General features: G+C 44.1%; 1 protein-coding gene across 2 annotated transcripts in view; it reads left to right on the forward strand.

The window, feature by feature from the left end:
- Positions 1-4,236: 4,236 nt before the first annotated feature.
- Positions 4,237-16,286, forward strand: part of LOC100762283 (proprotein convertase subtilisin/kexin type 5) — a 421,198-nt gene continuing 409,148 nt past the window's right edge. For both annotated transcript variants that reach the window (XM_027406556.2, XM_027406555.2), the window contains exon 1: positions 4,237-4,937. In XM_027406556.2, the coding sequence (XP_027262357.1) occupies positions 4,740-4,937 (198 nt within the window). In that variant the 5' untranslated portion in view covers positions 4,237-4,739. The remainder of the gene's footprint in view (positions 4,938-16,286) is intronic.

Below are 16,286 nucleotides of genomic sequence, written 5' to 3' on the forward strand. Positions count from 1 at the left end.
TTGTATAATATGCTTCCAATCTGTTGGCTGCTTTCAGCAAATGATTACCACAATACACACATACATACTTATAGTACTCTGGGTAGAGAACATGGGAAGAGTACATAGCTTAAATTAAAGCTATGCATTGGCTAAGGTTGTAAAAATGCATTACATGGGAAGTCCAAGGCATAGTAAGGATGGTTACATAGTCCTTTTCAAGGCCCGCTAAACTTAAATAGACTGAGTACCAAGTAGCATAGCAAGTTAAAACATAATGACCTCAGGAGGTATTATTAACTTTGTTACAGGATCTGCCTAAAGTTCAGTGCTTTTTTGGTGTGTATGCGTGTGGATGTGTGTGTGGGGAGTGTCTATACATATTGTCATAATATTGTATCTCTATGGAAAGCGTTCTGAAGTCCAGTTTGTCATTGAAGGCTTTAAATGCACGGAGAAGGTAGTCAACAATGCCCATTTACGTCAACCTCAAACATATTAAAGAAATAACCAAAGTTTCCTAAGGCATGTAGGATGCACTCCTCTTAAGATCACAGATTATATGTTTCTGTAGTAAATGTGACTGACATGAAGCTTCAAGTTAACCTTTGTCTTGGGGATACTATGCATCATGGATCATATTTTTAAGTGGTGTTGGTTCAACACCTGAGATATCTGAGGGGGAAGTAAAATTTCTGTTTTCCTGACTGAATTCGTTTTACTAGCCTGAGTATGTAAATTGGGTTAATGTTAATTCTTGGCTCATAGCATACTTCTGTCTTTGGCTCATGTAGCATTTTCTTTGTTTTATTTGTATTATTCTTCCTTCTAACTTATTTTTCTCTGATCATATTACTGTTTCCCAAAGTAGCTTTCTATTGAACTCCATGATTTTATCTATTAACTGAAATTGAATGATACACTATCTAAGGTCTACTTCAACTTTGATATTCTGTGAATGAGACTAGGACTTGAAATACATTTGGCTCAGTGCCTGGCATATAACAAATGCCTAATAAATGTGGCTTATTTGCATAACTTATTACTATTACCATTATTAAATCTGATGAATTTTTATTGCTATCCCTGAATTTCACATATTGGAAAGTTGTTTGGGGTCATGTGATTCGGTAACTCTTCCACTGAACTGTGAAATATACAGCTACATTTTTCCCCTTGGTCAGCTCCAAAGTATCCATTATGAATTTATCATTGACTTACAGAGTTTAAGCCTAGATGAAATTTTAAAGGTTAATTTTCATCATGGAAAAAATGAAGTATCTTATAATGCAAACATCCCAGAATAATTCCAGTTTGCAATGTCAAGATATGCCCTTATGGAGTTCTTGTTTCTTCTTCACTTTGACGCTGCTGCTTAAATTTCATAAAAGTTTATTTTAGAGCTGTAAGGGGCCTTGGCAGGGAGGCCAAACACTAGTGGGGCCTCATTGTCAAGTCATATTTTATAGGTATTATAAGCCAGGGTAAAAATGTAAAACTGCCTGACTTCACACCATATGGCAGTTATAGAGGGAGCATCTACGGTCAAACCTGGAGGTCCTGTTCTTTGCATACAAAAAAGGAAGTTTTCATCCCAGCTCAGACTTGGACTTCTTGTCTAATGCCAGTGATATGAAGGTTTTGTACTAGCCACCATTATGCCATCAGCAACCCTTCTCTTTGGCTTCTGAATATTTGTGATAAGGCTGACTGTCATAACAAGCATGCCTAAAGTCCTTTGCTTTAGCTCTTAGTCATTAGCTGAAATCTGCAGTCTTGGCCAAGGCAGATTGCATTAAAAGATGCTAAAGAGCTAATGAAGTGAACATTTATTTGTCATGTCTCTCTCTCTCTCTCTCTCTCTCTCTCTCTCTCTCTCTCTCTGTGTGTGTGTGTGTGTGTGTGTGTGTGTGTGTGTGTGTGTGTGTGTGTGTGTGTGATTCTTGTGAAGGTCAGAGGATAATTTGCTGGGAGTTGAACTCAGGCTTGGTGGTAAATGCCATATCACCAATTGGGTTTTCTCCTTTAAATACCTATATCATAGAGGAAAAATATGCCCTTTTTAGAAACTAAACCTTGGTCCAAGAATTGGCTAAGTATTTCCCCCAATTCCTATCTTTGTTGTGTTTGGGTATGCCAAGCAGGACACACATGCAGAATGCAAGAGTGTTAGTGAAAAGAGAAAGGTAAATACACCAAAGGTAAATTATTAATGAGCAATTTTGTCATCCTGGGGAAACAGTGTTTAGCCCCCAGAGATTCAGGCATTCCTCTTCATTTCATTCACAAGTTCAAGCTCAGAGGCAACATGGCTTTCAAGAGAAGTGGTTTTTTGTTTTGTTTTGCTTTGTTGTTGTTTTGTTTTCCTTTGTGCTGTTGACTGAATTCCAAAATCCTAGAGAGAAAACTTGACTCTCAAAGTACTTTGGGCTGTGGCCACCCTCCTGCAGATCAAAGTCAGACAAGCTCTTTTTGCCCAAGAGAGAGCAAATCCATCCAATTCTGCCCCCCTGTAGATGCGCTGAGATTTAAATCTTCAGTGAACCAGTCTTTTTCTGTCTGGAGCTCAGCGACTTTTAGTAGAATAGATGCAGATGGTCCTGGTGGTAGTTAACAAATCAATCTCCCTCCTTTCCACCCTCCCTGCCTCCCTTTTTCTCTCCCTCCCTCCCTCATTCCCTGCCTCCCTCCTTCCCTGCCTGTCCCCTTACTCTGGACTGCATGGTATAGGGGGTAAGAGCTGTGTCCAAAGGGGCTGGCCAGTAGCCAGACTACACCAACACTCTAAAATTAAGCATAGTGCCTATGTTTCTCCCTTTACCAAAATAATGGGAGTAACAAAGAGCCATGTTTACTCTGGAGAATTCTGAGCCTAAATTTCACCAATATTTTTGTGTTTCCCCCTCCCCACAATGTTCAGCACAATGTGATAGGACCCATACCAGGTCCTCATACAGATGTGTTAAACCGGCCAAATAAACCAATCAGTAGAATACATAGCCTTTTGGTAAAGGTATCATTTTTCTCAACTACCTCTTGGCGTGTAACATACGGATATTGTTATTTTCAGTGTATTTGAAAGGTTCAAAATATAGCATATTTATATGATATGCAAAATGTTGTAAAATTTAAGCTCCAAGGTGCTAGTAGAATTAAGTTTGTGGGGATGCTTCAGATAATAAAACCATCCTTTGAGGGTTTAATCTCAGACACATTCAACTAGTGTTTAGAAAGATAAGGAATGGAAGAAGAGGGGAAAAGGAGATGGGAATTCAGGACAACTGCTCCTTTTAAGACTAGGTGAACCATCATTTCATAAGGGCTAATTTTTCTCTTTCAATAAGTCACTCATTGGCCCCTTACCTACAAAAAGACAGTGTGGTTGGTGAAGTTTGAAGAGGGCCAGCAGGGTGCCCTGCTGTGTCTGAAGTCATTGTGCTTCAAGGCAGACATGCTACTCTATTGACTTTCGCTGTGGTCCGTTTTATATTACGATCCTTCACTGTTCACTCGTCATGCTTGGAAAGTTGGAAAACTCCCCTTGATGAGGAAAATGAAGCCCTAGGCTGTGCAACCCAACCAAGGAATGGCCACTCCCTTGGAACCAACACTTGCCCATTCTCTTGCATTCCAGATATTCATAGAAACTATCTTTTCTCATTCCAAGCCTGGGATTTCACTCTCCTGCGATGCTGCTGCTGAGTATCAGAAGGGCTGATCTCTAAAGTCAGCAGGCGACAGACTTAGCTTTGGTTTTTGTAAGAGTGAATGTGACTTAACTGTCCCTGTGGCAGCTTCTGCCGGGAGAAGAATGTGCAAAATAAACAGTTGCTGAAAAGCATAATTAGCCGAGTGCAAATCTCGAGTTATTTGTTCGGCAATTGAGACACCAGTGACCTTAAAATGCTTAGTTAGTCCAGGATGTTTAGAGCCAGGATGAAAGAATCTTTGCCATGTTTCCCTCTCATTGTCGTGTAAATCTTTGACTTTCCAGAGTAGCGGCAAATTAATTCAGATACATCCTGGTGGAGAGAAAAGGATAGAAACCAAGACCCCAGCGGTGCTCTCCTCTCAGCGGTTTGGGGAGACTACCTTTAGCTGCCCCCCCCCCCCTCCCCGACCCTGGAGGTTAAAGCGGGGAGAACCGGGAGGCGCTAGGACCTGGATGGCGCCTGGCTGAGCCCGGCTCGTGAGGGCGGTGGAGTGGAGGAGGGAGATGTGGGAAAGGAGGGGTGCTCGGGGGGCGGGGGAGTCATTTATGCGGAGCGGGCGCCGCTGCTGTCGCCACTCACAGTCCCCGCGCGCTGCTCAGAGTCGGAGGGAGCGCAGCGAGCGGGTGAGCAAGCGAGTAGAGGGGGCGCCCGGTCGTTGTCTGCGCTCGGACCGGTCGTCTCCGCCGCGCTCCGGGAACCCCGAGAAGAGCGAGAGGCAGCCGAAGAGTGCAGGAGCGGAGCAGGGAGAGCCCTCGGCGGAGGCACCAGTCCCACTCCACCGCCTCCTGTGCCAGCCCGGGAGTGCTCGCCCACCGCCCCACCAACCCAGAGCCTGTAGCCCCGGTCCCAGCTGTCCCAGGGATGGTCTAAGAGCCTGCAAGAGGCTCGCTGCTTCGCTCCTCTTCGCTCAGCTCTCGGGCTCTCTGCCTCCTACCGACCGCTCCCGGTTGCGCGCCCCGCCGGCCCAGGCCGGAGAAGTTAGTTGTGCGCCCCGCTTAGCGCGCGAGCCAGCAACCGGGAGAGCGAAGGCGGCGAGGCGCCGGGACCATGGGCTGGGGCTGGGGTAGTCGCTGCTGCCGCCCGGGACGGCGGGACCTGCTGTGCGTGCTGGCGCTGCTCGCCGGCTGCCTGCTCCCAGTGTGCCGGACGCGCGTCTACACCAACCACTGGGCAGTGAAGATCGCAGGCGGCTTCGCGGAGGCCGACCGCATAGCCAGCAAGTACGGATTCATCAACGTAGGACAGGTAACTAAACCCCCGGTGGCTCAGGCACTGTACGTAGAAACTAGCTGTTGGGGGCTTCTTGTCCCCTCTGTTTGGACCCCTCCGCCTTTTCCAGATGTACTTCTGCAGCTGCGGCCCGAACTCTAGGGCGATGCTCTCGCCCGCGCGTTCCTTGCACAGTCACACACATGCCCCGAAGTTGCTGGGATCTCTGTTTAATTTGTTTTTACAAGCAGTGCGGGACAGGTAGGGTCTTTGGAAAATCTGGAGTGCCCCTGCACTGGCTCAGACTCGCCTTGGACCTTTGGACAGTCCGGGAGTGCTACTAGCTAGAGGAAACACCCTTGCCAGTAATTGTGACAGGGAAGGTAGAGACCATTGGGAGGCCAAGGAGTGAGCCGATGGACCCAACTGGGAGGGGAAAGCCTGGATTAACCTCTTGGGCCACAGAACTATAGGGCTCTGGGGAGTCTGGAACTGGGGTGGGAGGAGAGAGGAAGGGGGCGGGACACCAGGAGGGAAGAACGGATTTAGAGGGGTCCTGGCTGCTGGCTCGCCTGGCTGGGATCCAAATGTGGGCCCCCGGAGCTGGGTGGGGAGGGACCCGAGAGACCTTGAAAGCCACTGACCAGGTTCTGCTCAGGGAACTTGGGAATCTTCTATTAGGGTGAAACATGGAGTGCCCTGTTGCAGCGTGTGGCAGGAATGCTTTGATGAGATGCCTTTGGTTGGTTTTCATTCGATTTGCCTTGCTGAGGGAAATGCCAATACATTTTTATGGGACCCTTGGCAACGCTACCGATTTATATTCTGGCCTAAACGCCCTAGATTTTGTCCTCTTTCCCATGTCCCTACCAGAAACAAGGCTGGAGAGAGGTCTGTAAGTGCCCCTCCTAAGGACCTTACAACTTCATTTAAGATTGATCCAAGGAGGGAATCCTGCTGTGGCTCTGACTGGGGTTGAGTGTAAAACTGAGGTTCCTACCTGGGCCGGAGGAGCGTTTTGGAGTGTTCACATGGTGCTTCAAGGACATGGGACAGGAAGATGACCATTGGTAGTGATGAAGCAAGAGGGCACAGATGGTTTCTGAGACCATTTCCTTTGAACTCCGTGCCTAGGATGTCAGGGGCAGCCCCCACCCAGCTCTGGCCACTGAGGGGAAAGAGTTCCTTTGCCTGTTTCTAGAAATAAGCTGGGGAGCAGCTGTGAGGGTTCAGAGGGCAGGAGGGGGAGGTCTTGCTCTTTACCCTCCAGAGGGAGAGAGGTTGTTTTCCAGAGAAGCCAGTTCTGTGGAGGGCTGAGATCAGGGAAAGGGACTTGGTTTATGTCCCCACCCGTTGTTCTCTCAATCCCCTAAAGAAGTTAGAGCAACCGGCCAGATTTTGTTGCCTGAGTGCCTGTCACCTTCAGGAAATTGCCTCTTGGGAGTTCTCTTGACCTCTTCTGTGAAAGAAACACGACATCCATTCAGGTCTTTTTAACCAAAGCTTACAGTTGAGCATTCAATAGTGCCGACGGGAAGGCAAAAAGACATAAAGAACACATTTCTAATCTTTCAGGCGACATTTTCAGTTCAGCCAACATTAAGCATCTTCTATGCCAGGGGCATTTAGGTGGCTAAGTTCTCAACACCATACTTCATTCTTAATTTCAAAAACAACATTGGTGCACAATTGACATACAACAGATGGGGCAGGAGGCTGATGCCCGCCTGCACAGCCATGATGGGGACCCAGGACTTTGTCCAGGATGGCCCCTTTGTGGATCTTGCCATTTAGAGAACCCTTCTACCCAGTTCAGAGTAAATCCCCACATCCCTGAATTCTAATTGGGTAGCTCAGTGGACTGGAAGCAAATACCCTGTCACCGCTCACTGATATGTAGTTTAGAAGGACCTGGACTTGTTGACACTAGGAGGCTTCTTAACTTGCAAGGGTACAGAGACACTTCTGTCCTCCTAGACTTAGGGTAGAGCTTAGATTCCAGAATCCAATAGTCTCTAGTGAGAGGGGAGCAGGGTTATCTTATCTGCATTGAACAAGCAAACAAGTCAGTGTCCTATAACCTCTCCTGACTTTTTACAAATGTCTTTATAGACAAGAGCCACAGCTCTCCATGTCAAAAGTAATGCTAAGAAAGTTTATGTATACATAACACGAAGTACTATTTACTGTGGTTTTTACAACCCCATTGTGGAAATACAGCTCTCCCGGGTTACAGAGGACCGCTGAATTGATGCAATACCTAGTGCACAAAGATATGCTATTGTACAGTATAAAACATTCTCGTGCGAATCAAAGGAGTACAGGGTTTTGGCTTTGGCGGGATAAATTGAGTTCCTGTGTGCAAGATCATAGCACTGTAAAGGCAGAATGTATTTTGTATTCATCCTTTACTGCACTGACCTTTTAACACTTTAGACATCCTTTTGTTATTCTTTCTTTCCAGCAATAAACCAGCTGTGGTTCAGCTTAGGGCAGTAAATAATTTGCCAATGTCTCTGGAATGTTTTCACGTTCTGTGGGTCCGGGGTGTTATCTCATGTGTCACAAATTGGACCAAGAACTTGTTTATTATTTCTGAAGTCATTTATGATCCTGGTAGTACACACACACACACACACACACACACACACACACACACACACACACAAACACACACACACTACGGTGTTCTAGGAGAGTAAAGTAGTGAATTTTTACCACAGTCAAGCTACAGTGTTGGTTGTCTACTTAGAATATCAATGCAGTGTTTTATGTAGCATGTTAACATTTAAAGGTAAGATTTGTAGCCTGGAGATTTCTGCAGAGAAGTGAAGTGGGGGTCTCTTTTCTGTTCAGGGAAGATAGGATGTTCAGAGTAATGGGAGATGCAAACAAGCAAAAAGGACCTCTAGAAGGGAGCAGTAATGAGGATTGTCTTGCCTCTGGTTATGGAGATAGCATTATTCTTCTTAGGTTTTAATAAAATGCTTTCATTTTATGAATGGCTTATGTTTAGAATTCTGAAGTGATGCCTTGCCATAATCATTGCTAGTAGTTGTTATTACGTCAGCATATATCAAGTTTTGTTTGCTGTGTTAGCTGTGGGATGTCTGGATTTGGCAAACCGGGCTCTGACTAGGAGTCCCTGGAGTATCTAGAACTACCAGCTCCTATTGGGATGCCTAAGCGTAGGAGGTATGCATGGCTGTTGGCCTGCTTGGGTAAGAAGAAGAGGCCTTTGTTTTCTGTTACTAATTGTATCCCCTGAGTCTTGAATTAACAGTCTACTTGTTAGGGAATTGAAATATAAAGGAATAAGGTCAGATCCATATTGTTAATTGTTGGTAGAATAGATCTATATAGGAGGAATTAATTTCTGGTTATTTGAATCCAGGGAGAAGATCTCTTGTGAACAGATGGTTTGTGATGTGTAGTTGCTGTATTTATCCTTCTGTGAATTGTCTATAGTCATTGATTCCAAGCCAGAGATTACCAATAGCAGTCCTCCTCACCACCAGCCATGTCACCTTTTGAGCAAGTCTCTGAAAGAGTAAAGCCAAATGGAAGCTATCCTGGGGTTTGCTTGACACAAGGCTTCCCCAGAGACCATATGGGTGTGGAGACTGCAGAGGCCACTAGCAAGGCTGTGCAAGTCACTTAACTTAATGGGTACCCCGTGCCTCCATCTGTAAAAAGACAAACCATGAGATAACAGAGTGGTTAACTATGTGCTGCTCAACACACAGGCCTGCCATAAAATGTTTGTTGAATTCAAATCAGAGGAGAAAGATTGAAATAAGTGAGACCTAAATGCTATTTAGATATGGTGAAAGGAGAACTTTTTTTTTTGGAAGATACAAAATGTAGATGTCAAGAAAGTGAATTTTTCATGGCTAAGTCAGGTGAGTTTTGTACGCAGGGAGGATGATTTTCTATTTCAACTAACCACTTAAGACAGTTTCAAAACAGTTTTATGTTGAGCTTCAACAATGAGAGCTGATTTCCCTGGATGGTACCATCTTCCCTCATTTATCTTTACTGTAGCACCTTAAATATAGGCTAAGCTTGCTTAAGATGGGAGGAAGGAAAGACAGTATGTAAAGAATGAGGACTAGGGATGTAGTTTAGTTGGTAGTATTGTACAAAGAGCTGAGTTCAGTCCCTAGTGCAACTTAAATTGGGCATGGTGGCTCATGGATTGGGAGTTCAAGGTCATCCTCAGCTATATAGTGAATTTGAGGCCAACTTGGGCTACATTAGATGCTCTCTGAAACTGAAAATGTCTGAAGAACAATTATATTACGAAGCATTTTACCTTAGAGTATTCTGTTGAATCATACTTGAATTTACATGTTAAATCTGAATGTTATTTGTACAAGTAAACCCAGAATAATTTTCCAGGTAAGCAGGAAAAGCTCTTGAGTGGGAAGAACTTCCTTCAAATATGCTGCTGCCTCATTTCCTGATTAGTTTTGACCTGTGGATAACAGGATTTTGAAATGCTGATGAATGTTGAGGAGTGAGTTCTGGGTGTTCATGGACAGCATAGAAACCGGGGATGCGGCTAGCCTGATAGGAATTCCCCTCGTAAATCTGTAGGCATTTTGTAAAGGAATGTTTAATCCCAGTTTCATGCCTGTGTGATACATCTGGCCTTGCCTAGAATGGCTCTTCACAGCCAAGAACCTCAGCCCTGCCTTGGCTAGCTGCTCTGTTATGCATATTTCTGGTGATGAGACTGAACCAGAACAGGGAAACCTTGACTAGAAAAAGCCATCAAAGGCCATGACCTGATAGTGATGGAGTGTATGTGCGGTTCTGTTATGTTAACCTCATAGACAAAGAATGGCTTATATGAGGCCTTCGGGGTTCTGTTTAACTTTTGAAAACCGTTTTTTGTGAGCCCTAAAGCTGTTGAATTTGCCTTATCACAATCTTTCATGGGCTTCTTTCCAGGGGTTTTAACATTAAAGGTCAGCCAGAGAAGCAGGATAGTACGCTGGGAAAATGTCCAGAGAAAGGGAGTCCTGACCCAGAAACACCCCTTGGGATGGGAGGGGCATTTGTGTTATTCGTTCAAGTTCTGTGAAGTAAAGCCTGGATTCTTCCCAAGGCTGAAGTGTCTCCAGGTATTGTTTTGCCTTGCGACCACATCACTAAGCTCAGTCAGGTTGGTTCGATGACAAGCTTACTTTGCCTATGGACATTCATGCTTGCTAGAATATATATATATATATATATATATATATATATATATATATATATCCATTTTTGGTTTTATAAAACTAAACATTGCATGGTTAAGGGTGAAATTATTACTTGTGTAGTGTTCTCATTAGTTTCCATGAAGCACAGCTCTGTATCTGAGGATACCAAGGAGAGCAATTGATATCAATAAACGTGTTGATTGAATGAATCCTGGGAGAAAATTGAGAGCAGAAAGAAAACAAGTGTGTGTGTGTGTGTGTGTGTGTGTGTGTGTGTGTGTGTGTGTGTGTGTGTGTGGGGGTCTTTCCTTTTGTTAACTGACCTGGCCCTCTGCTCCTTGTTATAAAATAGTGCACCACTGTTCAGCCCATTTAGGGGGGTTGCTGCTAAAATCAGGAGTACTGGTGATGAAGATGAATATTTGGCTAAACAGTGCACCAATAGCATTTTATGTTCCGTAAGGACCCTAGAGAGCGGCAAGAGCTGCTCAAAGGAAAGTGAATGAACATTATTGTAACTGGGGTCTTGTGGAGTGTAGCAGTTGTGACTTTTTCCAAAATTTTGTGGTTTCCCTCGGGGTGTAAAGAGGGACCAAAAGCAGAGGAGCCAGTGTTGTACCTCATTTCCCTAAGAGGTGACTGAGGGCTACCTAAGCTTTTGCCTAAGAGCCATGAACACAGTTTGAACTTGAGGCAACTGATCAGTCAACCAAACCTTCCAGTCTCCTGGTTGGGCAGGCCTGATATTCACCAATTACCTCTAGTGTAGGGACTCCAGGGCTTTTTATTTCAGTTTTCAAAGTAATAGCTTTTTAATTTAACCCTACTGTGAATGCATATGAAAGAGTAGTGGAGGAGTGAAACTTGGAAGCATTGGAGGCCTACAAAGAATTCAGCGGGAACCATTTTAGGTAGAGGTGTGCAGAACTCAACCACTGTCACTCAAGCTGGCAAGCAGATGAAGACGCAAAGGGAGCTTACTAGTTGAGATGGATCTACATGCATGCCTTCCTTCACAGTTCTGAAAACAGCAGGTGAATCTTTTTTTTCTGAATTTATGTGGCCTATACCTTTTTCACAGCAAAGTCTAGTCTGACCTAAGCTAGCTCCTTAGATACAGCATTGGTTTGTTTTATTACAGAAATATTAATGAGTTTGAGCCTAGGAGTGTTCACAATCCAGACAGAGGTGTATCTAAGGCAGTCAGCTTCCCAAGCAGTTCTTAGGCATTTGTGTACCTTCTTCGTGTGAAGAATTGCGAACTCTGAACATGTACAGCCAAGTTCTTTTATTTTCAAGAGTGATTGTGGGCTTGACTAGTCCAGAAGCCAGAGGTGATGGTAATGTCTGTGATTTCTTCATTTCCCCATGGGAGCTTCATTCTCGGGCAAATGCTTTCTACAAAGCATCAAAACTCATGTGAGTCTTAGTAATTCTTTTGTCCAGCAGTGGCATTAACATCCCTGAAGGAATATAGTGTGTTCTGATCATTGAATGGGATCATATCCCCTGCATTTGGGCCAGTCATTTGTCCAAGGGGACAGTGGTTCATGGGTGGGTCATCTTGGGCCACATGTCTAGCTTTGAAGTGAGTGAAATGTTGACCTCTGCTAGGCAGTCCAACATTTGGGGAGGGGCAGTTCCCTAAAGGAAAATGAAATTCTGTTACTAGCATAAGAGAAAACAGATGTGGGACAGAGAATGACCCCACTACTGATATGATTATATAAGGCCATGAATGTCTAGGCTAGTTGAGCATTACCAGGGAGAATTTGTTATACTGAAATCCTATGAAGAGTGAATAATGCACAGCATGCTGCTCCAGCAAACATGTAATGTAAGTCTCCCCAGATTGTGAGATATTTCCTGGGACGAGGCATTTTTATTTACAACTATCATTTGGTGGAGCAGTGGAGACCTGCCCAGTTAGTATGGCTCAGTTATTCCTGGGAACTATTCATAATGAACCGGAGGAAGCAGAGAATAATAAAGGTTATTATTAATAATGAAACTGGAAAGATTTGGAAGTTCCTATGGAAGTATGAGTGGTAAGTTTTGGTGATTTAAGTGGAAGTGTAGTTTGAGAGAGAGGGAGAATGTCAGGGCAGCTGTAATTATAGCCTCAGGACCTGGAGATTGTGGACTCGTTTGTACAATTTGGGCAGTCTGTGGGAGGGAGCATTTTTATGGAGAGAAATGCAGATTAACCTGCAGTTTTAAAGATTTTTGTTTAGTGTATGTTTTGAGGTACACAGCTTCATGTTTTGGCATATGAGTAAGTGTGTATCTCTCTACATATGTAGATGTATACACAGATAATGGTTACTAAAGAAAAGCAAGTAAATCTGTCATTTTCTTTCTTTCTTTCTTTCTTTCTTTCTTCTTCTTCTTTTTTTTTTTTTTTTTTTTTTTTTTTTTTTTTTTTTGGTTTTTCGAGACAGGGTTTCCCTGTGGAGCCTATCCTGGAACTAGCTCTTGTAGACCAGGCTGGTCTCGAACTCACAGAGATCCACCTGCCTCTGCCTCCCGAGTGCTGGGATTAAAGGCGTGCGCCACCAACGCCTAGCAAATCTGTCATTTTCACATCTCTTCGGAGCTCTTTAATTTGTTTATTAAGATTATTTTACTTGAAAAATTTTTGTGTCTGTGTGTGCCTGTGTGGGTGTGTTTGCACGTGAATACAGGTGCCAGCAGAAGGCAGAGCCACCAAGCTCATCTAGACCTGAAGTTACAGATGGTTGACAGTTGCCCAACATGGGTGCTGGGAACTGAACTTGGGTTATGTGCAAGAGCCATACAGACTATTATCCAATGAGTCGTCTCTTCAGCCTATTTATTTTCTAACAAGAGTACCTAAAATTTGGTCTTTAAGCTGCCAGCTTTCAGTAAATAATGCTATATTATTCCTGTAGTGTTCCTGTGGTGCCTCACATCCCTAAGTGTTTCATCCTATGAACACTGCTCTTTTTGAACGCATACCATTTCCTCTTCCTTCTCATCCGTGGTACCTACCATTCATTTCACTCGGTTTTGGAATAGCTGGCTTGTATCCCTCCAGACTCGACATACAATTGTGGTCACGTGCGTTAGGTTGGAGGGCAGGTGCAGTGAAACCTCCAACGGGTGGGGCAGTATTTAGCCCAGGAAAGAAGTAAAGATCCCTGCGGGTAGACTTTGCCCCTCATCCACCTCCACGTGAACTGTGCAAGTTTGTAGGAAGTGCACTGTGAAAATGAATTGCCAAGGGATGACATATGCATGCCTAGAGCAGGGGGACTGTGTCTAAAAAACAGAGGAATGCCCTCATTTAGTCAGCAAAGGAGCAAGGCTGTGGATGAAGGGGAAAGCAGAGCAGGACGGGGCAGTCTAGGAGGATCCAAAAGAGAGGTGTGACCACCCAGATCTGCAGCAGTGAGGTGCGCGATCAGGAGAGTCCAGCAGGGTGAGAATAATAGTAACGGGGTCTCCAGAGTTCTTAGTGGGGAGTTGGGTTTCGAGGCCATGCAAAGCAAGCACATAGCCGTTACCCGTACTTCTGCTTCTACTGACTTTCCTATATTCTGTCCACCTTTTTCTCATCAACATACTGTAGTTAGGACATAGGTACAGGAGCAAAGGCCCTAATGCCATTGCTTCTAAGCTGGAGGACTCTAGGCAATCACCCTAAGCTTTCTGTGCCTAGGTTTCCTCATGTGTAAAAAGGAGATAATAACGTTATTCTTCCTCACAGTATTGCTGTGAGGATTAAAATAGCACCCAACACATGTTATATAATTAATCAATAATAAATGTCAGTTCATCTTCTTTGAAAAGTTGTTTCAACCTCCATTAGCTCATTTGACTCCACCAATTTCTTTTCATGGGCACTTTCACTCTCAAACATGTTCAAGATTAGAAAAGAAATGACGATGACCCCGTGTGTACATGTGTGTACATATACAGTTAGACCTTTATCCTTCCACTCGCCAGTGAGTTCCTTGAGTACAGTTTAGTTCTTCATTTTCATCACATTTATGTTGCCAGCAGCCAGAACACTCCAAAGCATAGTAGATATGTTAGACTGGAGGCACAAAGAGCTTAGGTAGAGGGATGCATGAGAGAGAGAGAGAGAGAGAGAGAGAGAGAGAGAGAGAGAGAGAGAGGGTGGTGCTTCTGAATTCACAGGAATGGCAGGTGAGTGGCGAATCAGAGGTGTTCATGTTGGGATGGAAAGGAAGTGATCTCATTAGCCACTGAACAGGTGAAGAGCACCTACAGAGCAGGGGACTGCGTGGAAGTGATGTCTGGATGCTTCAGTGTTTGAAATATTTTTAGGAAATTCATAAAAAACATAGCCCACCATGAAATGAATTTCCAAATAGAAACATGGTTTTTTTTGCTGGGCGTTGGTGGTGCACGCCTTTAATCCCAGCTCTTGGGAGGCAGAGGCAGGTGGATCTCTGTGAGTTCGAGGCCAGCCTGGTCTCCAAACCGAGTGCCAGGATAGGCTCCAAAGCTACACCAAGAAACCCTTTCTTGAAAAAGAAAAAAACAAAAAACAAAAAACAAAAAAAGAAAGAAACATGGTTTTTGCTGCTTGTAGGTATTGACCAGACAGACTAGTAAAAGAAATGAGGCATTGATTGGCTTTGCATCATTTTGTTCTTCATATCAGAGAGGTAGAAGGGTGAAAGGGAAGGCAAAAAAGACTCTGTAGGAACTAGGGAGCAGTAGTTCCTGAACACAGGAATACTGTTCTGAAATGACAGAATAGTGTGTAGATGGAGAGGTAACTGATAGGGACAAAGGAATAGGGTGGGTGTAGGGCTGTAAATTCAAAAACTAATGGATGGCTAGTTCAGTAAGCTAATGAGTTGAGCCATTCTAGAGGGGTTTTGTTGTTTATTTGAAACAGGTTCTCTATTTATCCTGGCTGGAGCTTGGAGTAATCCTCCTGCTTCTGCCTCCCCAGTGATGAGATTATAAACATGAGCCACCGTGCCCTACCCCTGAGGGTTTTTTTAACTGCTCCCTCTAGCAGTTCTGTTTGATTATAAGGTCCAAGATGTGGTATGGGTGGGTGAGAGAGAGAGAGAGAGAGAGAGAGAGAGAGAGAGAGAGAGAGAGAGAGAGAGAGAGAGAGCTGGTAGGTTGAAAGGAGTCAATAAATTGAGGCTGAGTTGCTGGAAAGGGTTATCAGTGTGGGTAAGACAGGGGTTGAAGTGATTTGTGTTGGTGCACCCACTGGGCTGGTAAATGTGAAGTTTGCCTCACATTTCAATTCTCCTTGGATAACTGTAGGCATTATCTCTGCTTTCCACTACGATGTGCTATTATTTGCACTGCAGGTCCTGTACCAACTTAAGGGATAAAGGCAGACACCCAGGTGATTGCTTTCAACTCCCAATGTGTTTTTTCTTATTTGAGTTAAAAACTGAGGATTGTGTTGAGCATTCAATATAGAAGAAACAGTGTACACAGAGATTGTAAAAGCAGAAATAATACTTAAAGTTGATTTCTTTTTTTCTTTCAGTGTTATGACGCTTCCTGGGGAGACATGAACAAATGTCTCTTCACCTTAGGTAGGGCACACATGACAAACCAAAGAAACTATTTTTATATCAATCTGTTTTATTGAATGAGTGAGTTTACAAGAGTTAATTATAGGAATGTGAGTGAGGGGTTGTTTACAGGAGTGTGGATGACTCAAGGGCAGTTGCATCACCAAAAAGCCCATCCTAGCATGGGTGACTACTCAAGAAAACTGCATCCCTGAAGCTCCTGGTACAACATGCAGACAAGCCCACTAAATACTCTTGTCTTTGAGTGCTGACTACTTGGGAAAGGGTTTTGTGAATCTTGTAACTCTTAGGAATTTCCTGAGCCTTGTGGGTTTCATTAGTGTCATGAATCTTATGAGTTGTGCTCTTCTCTTCAGAAAGGACTAATTCAGTTTGGAGGCAATAACTATATAACGTTTTACAGACAAGGACTCACAGTGGAGTCCAAGATTGCCTGCTTTTCTTTGTGGAGTCCAGGCTGACCTCAAACTCACAGTGATCCTCCTGTGTCTGCCTCCCAAGTGTTGGGATGACAGGTTAGGTGTATCCTACCACACCTGCCTTAAAGGATGATTTTTAAATGGTATGTACTATATCATATATAATTTACTTCAGCATAGGTAGTCATATCATCCGCT

The sequence above is a fragment of the Cricetulus griseus genome, chromosome 3, assembly GCF_003668045.3.
Source record: "Cricetulus griseus strain 17A/GY chromosome 3, alternate assembly CriGri-PICRH-1.0, whole genome shotgun sequence".
NCBI lineage: Eukaryota > Metazoa > Chordata > Mammalia > Rodentia > Cricetidae > Cricetulus > Cricetulus griseus.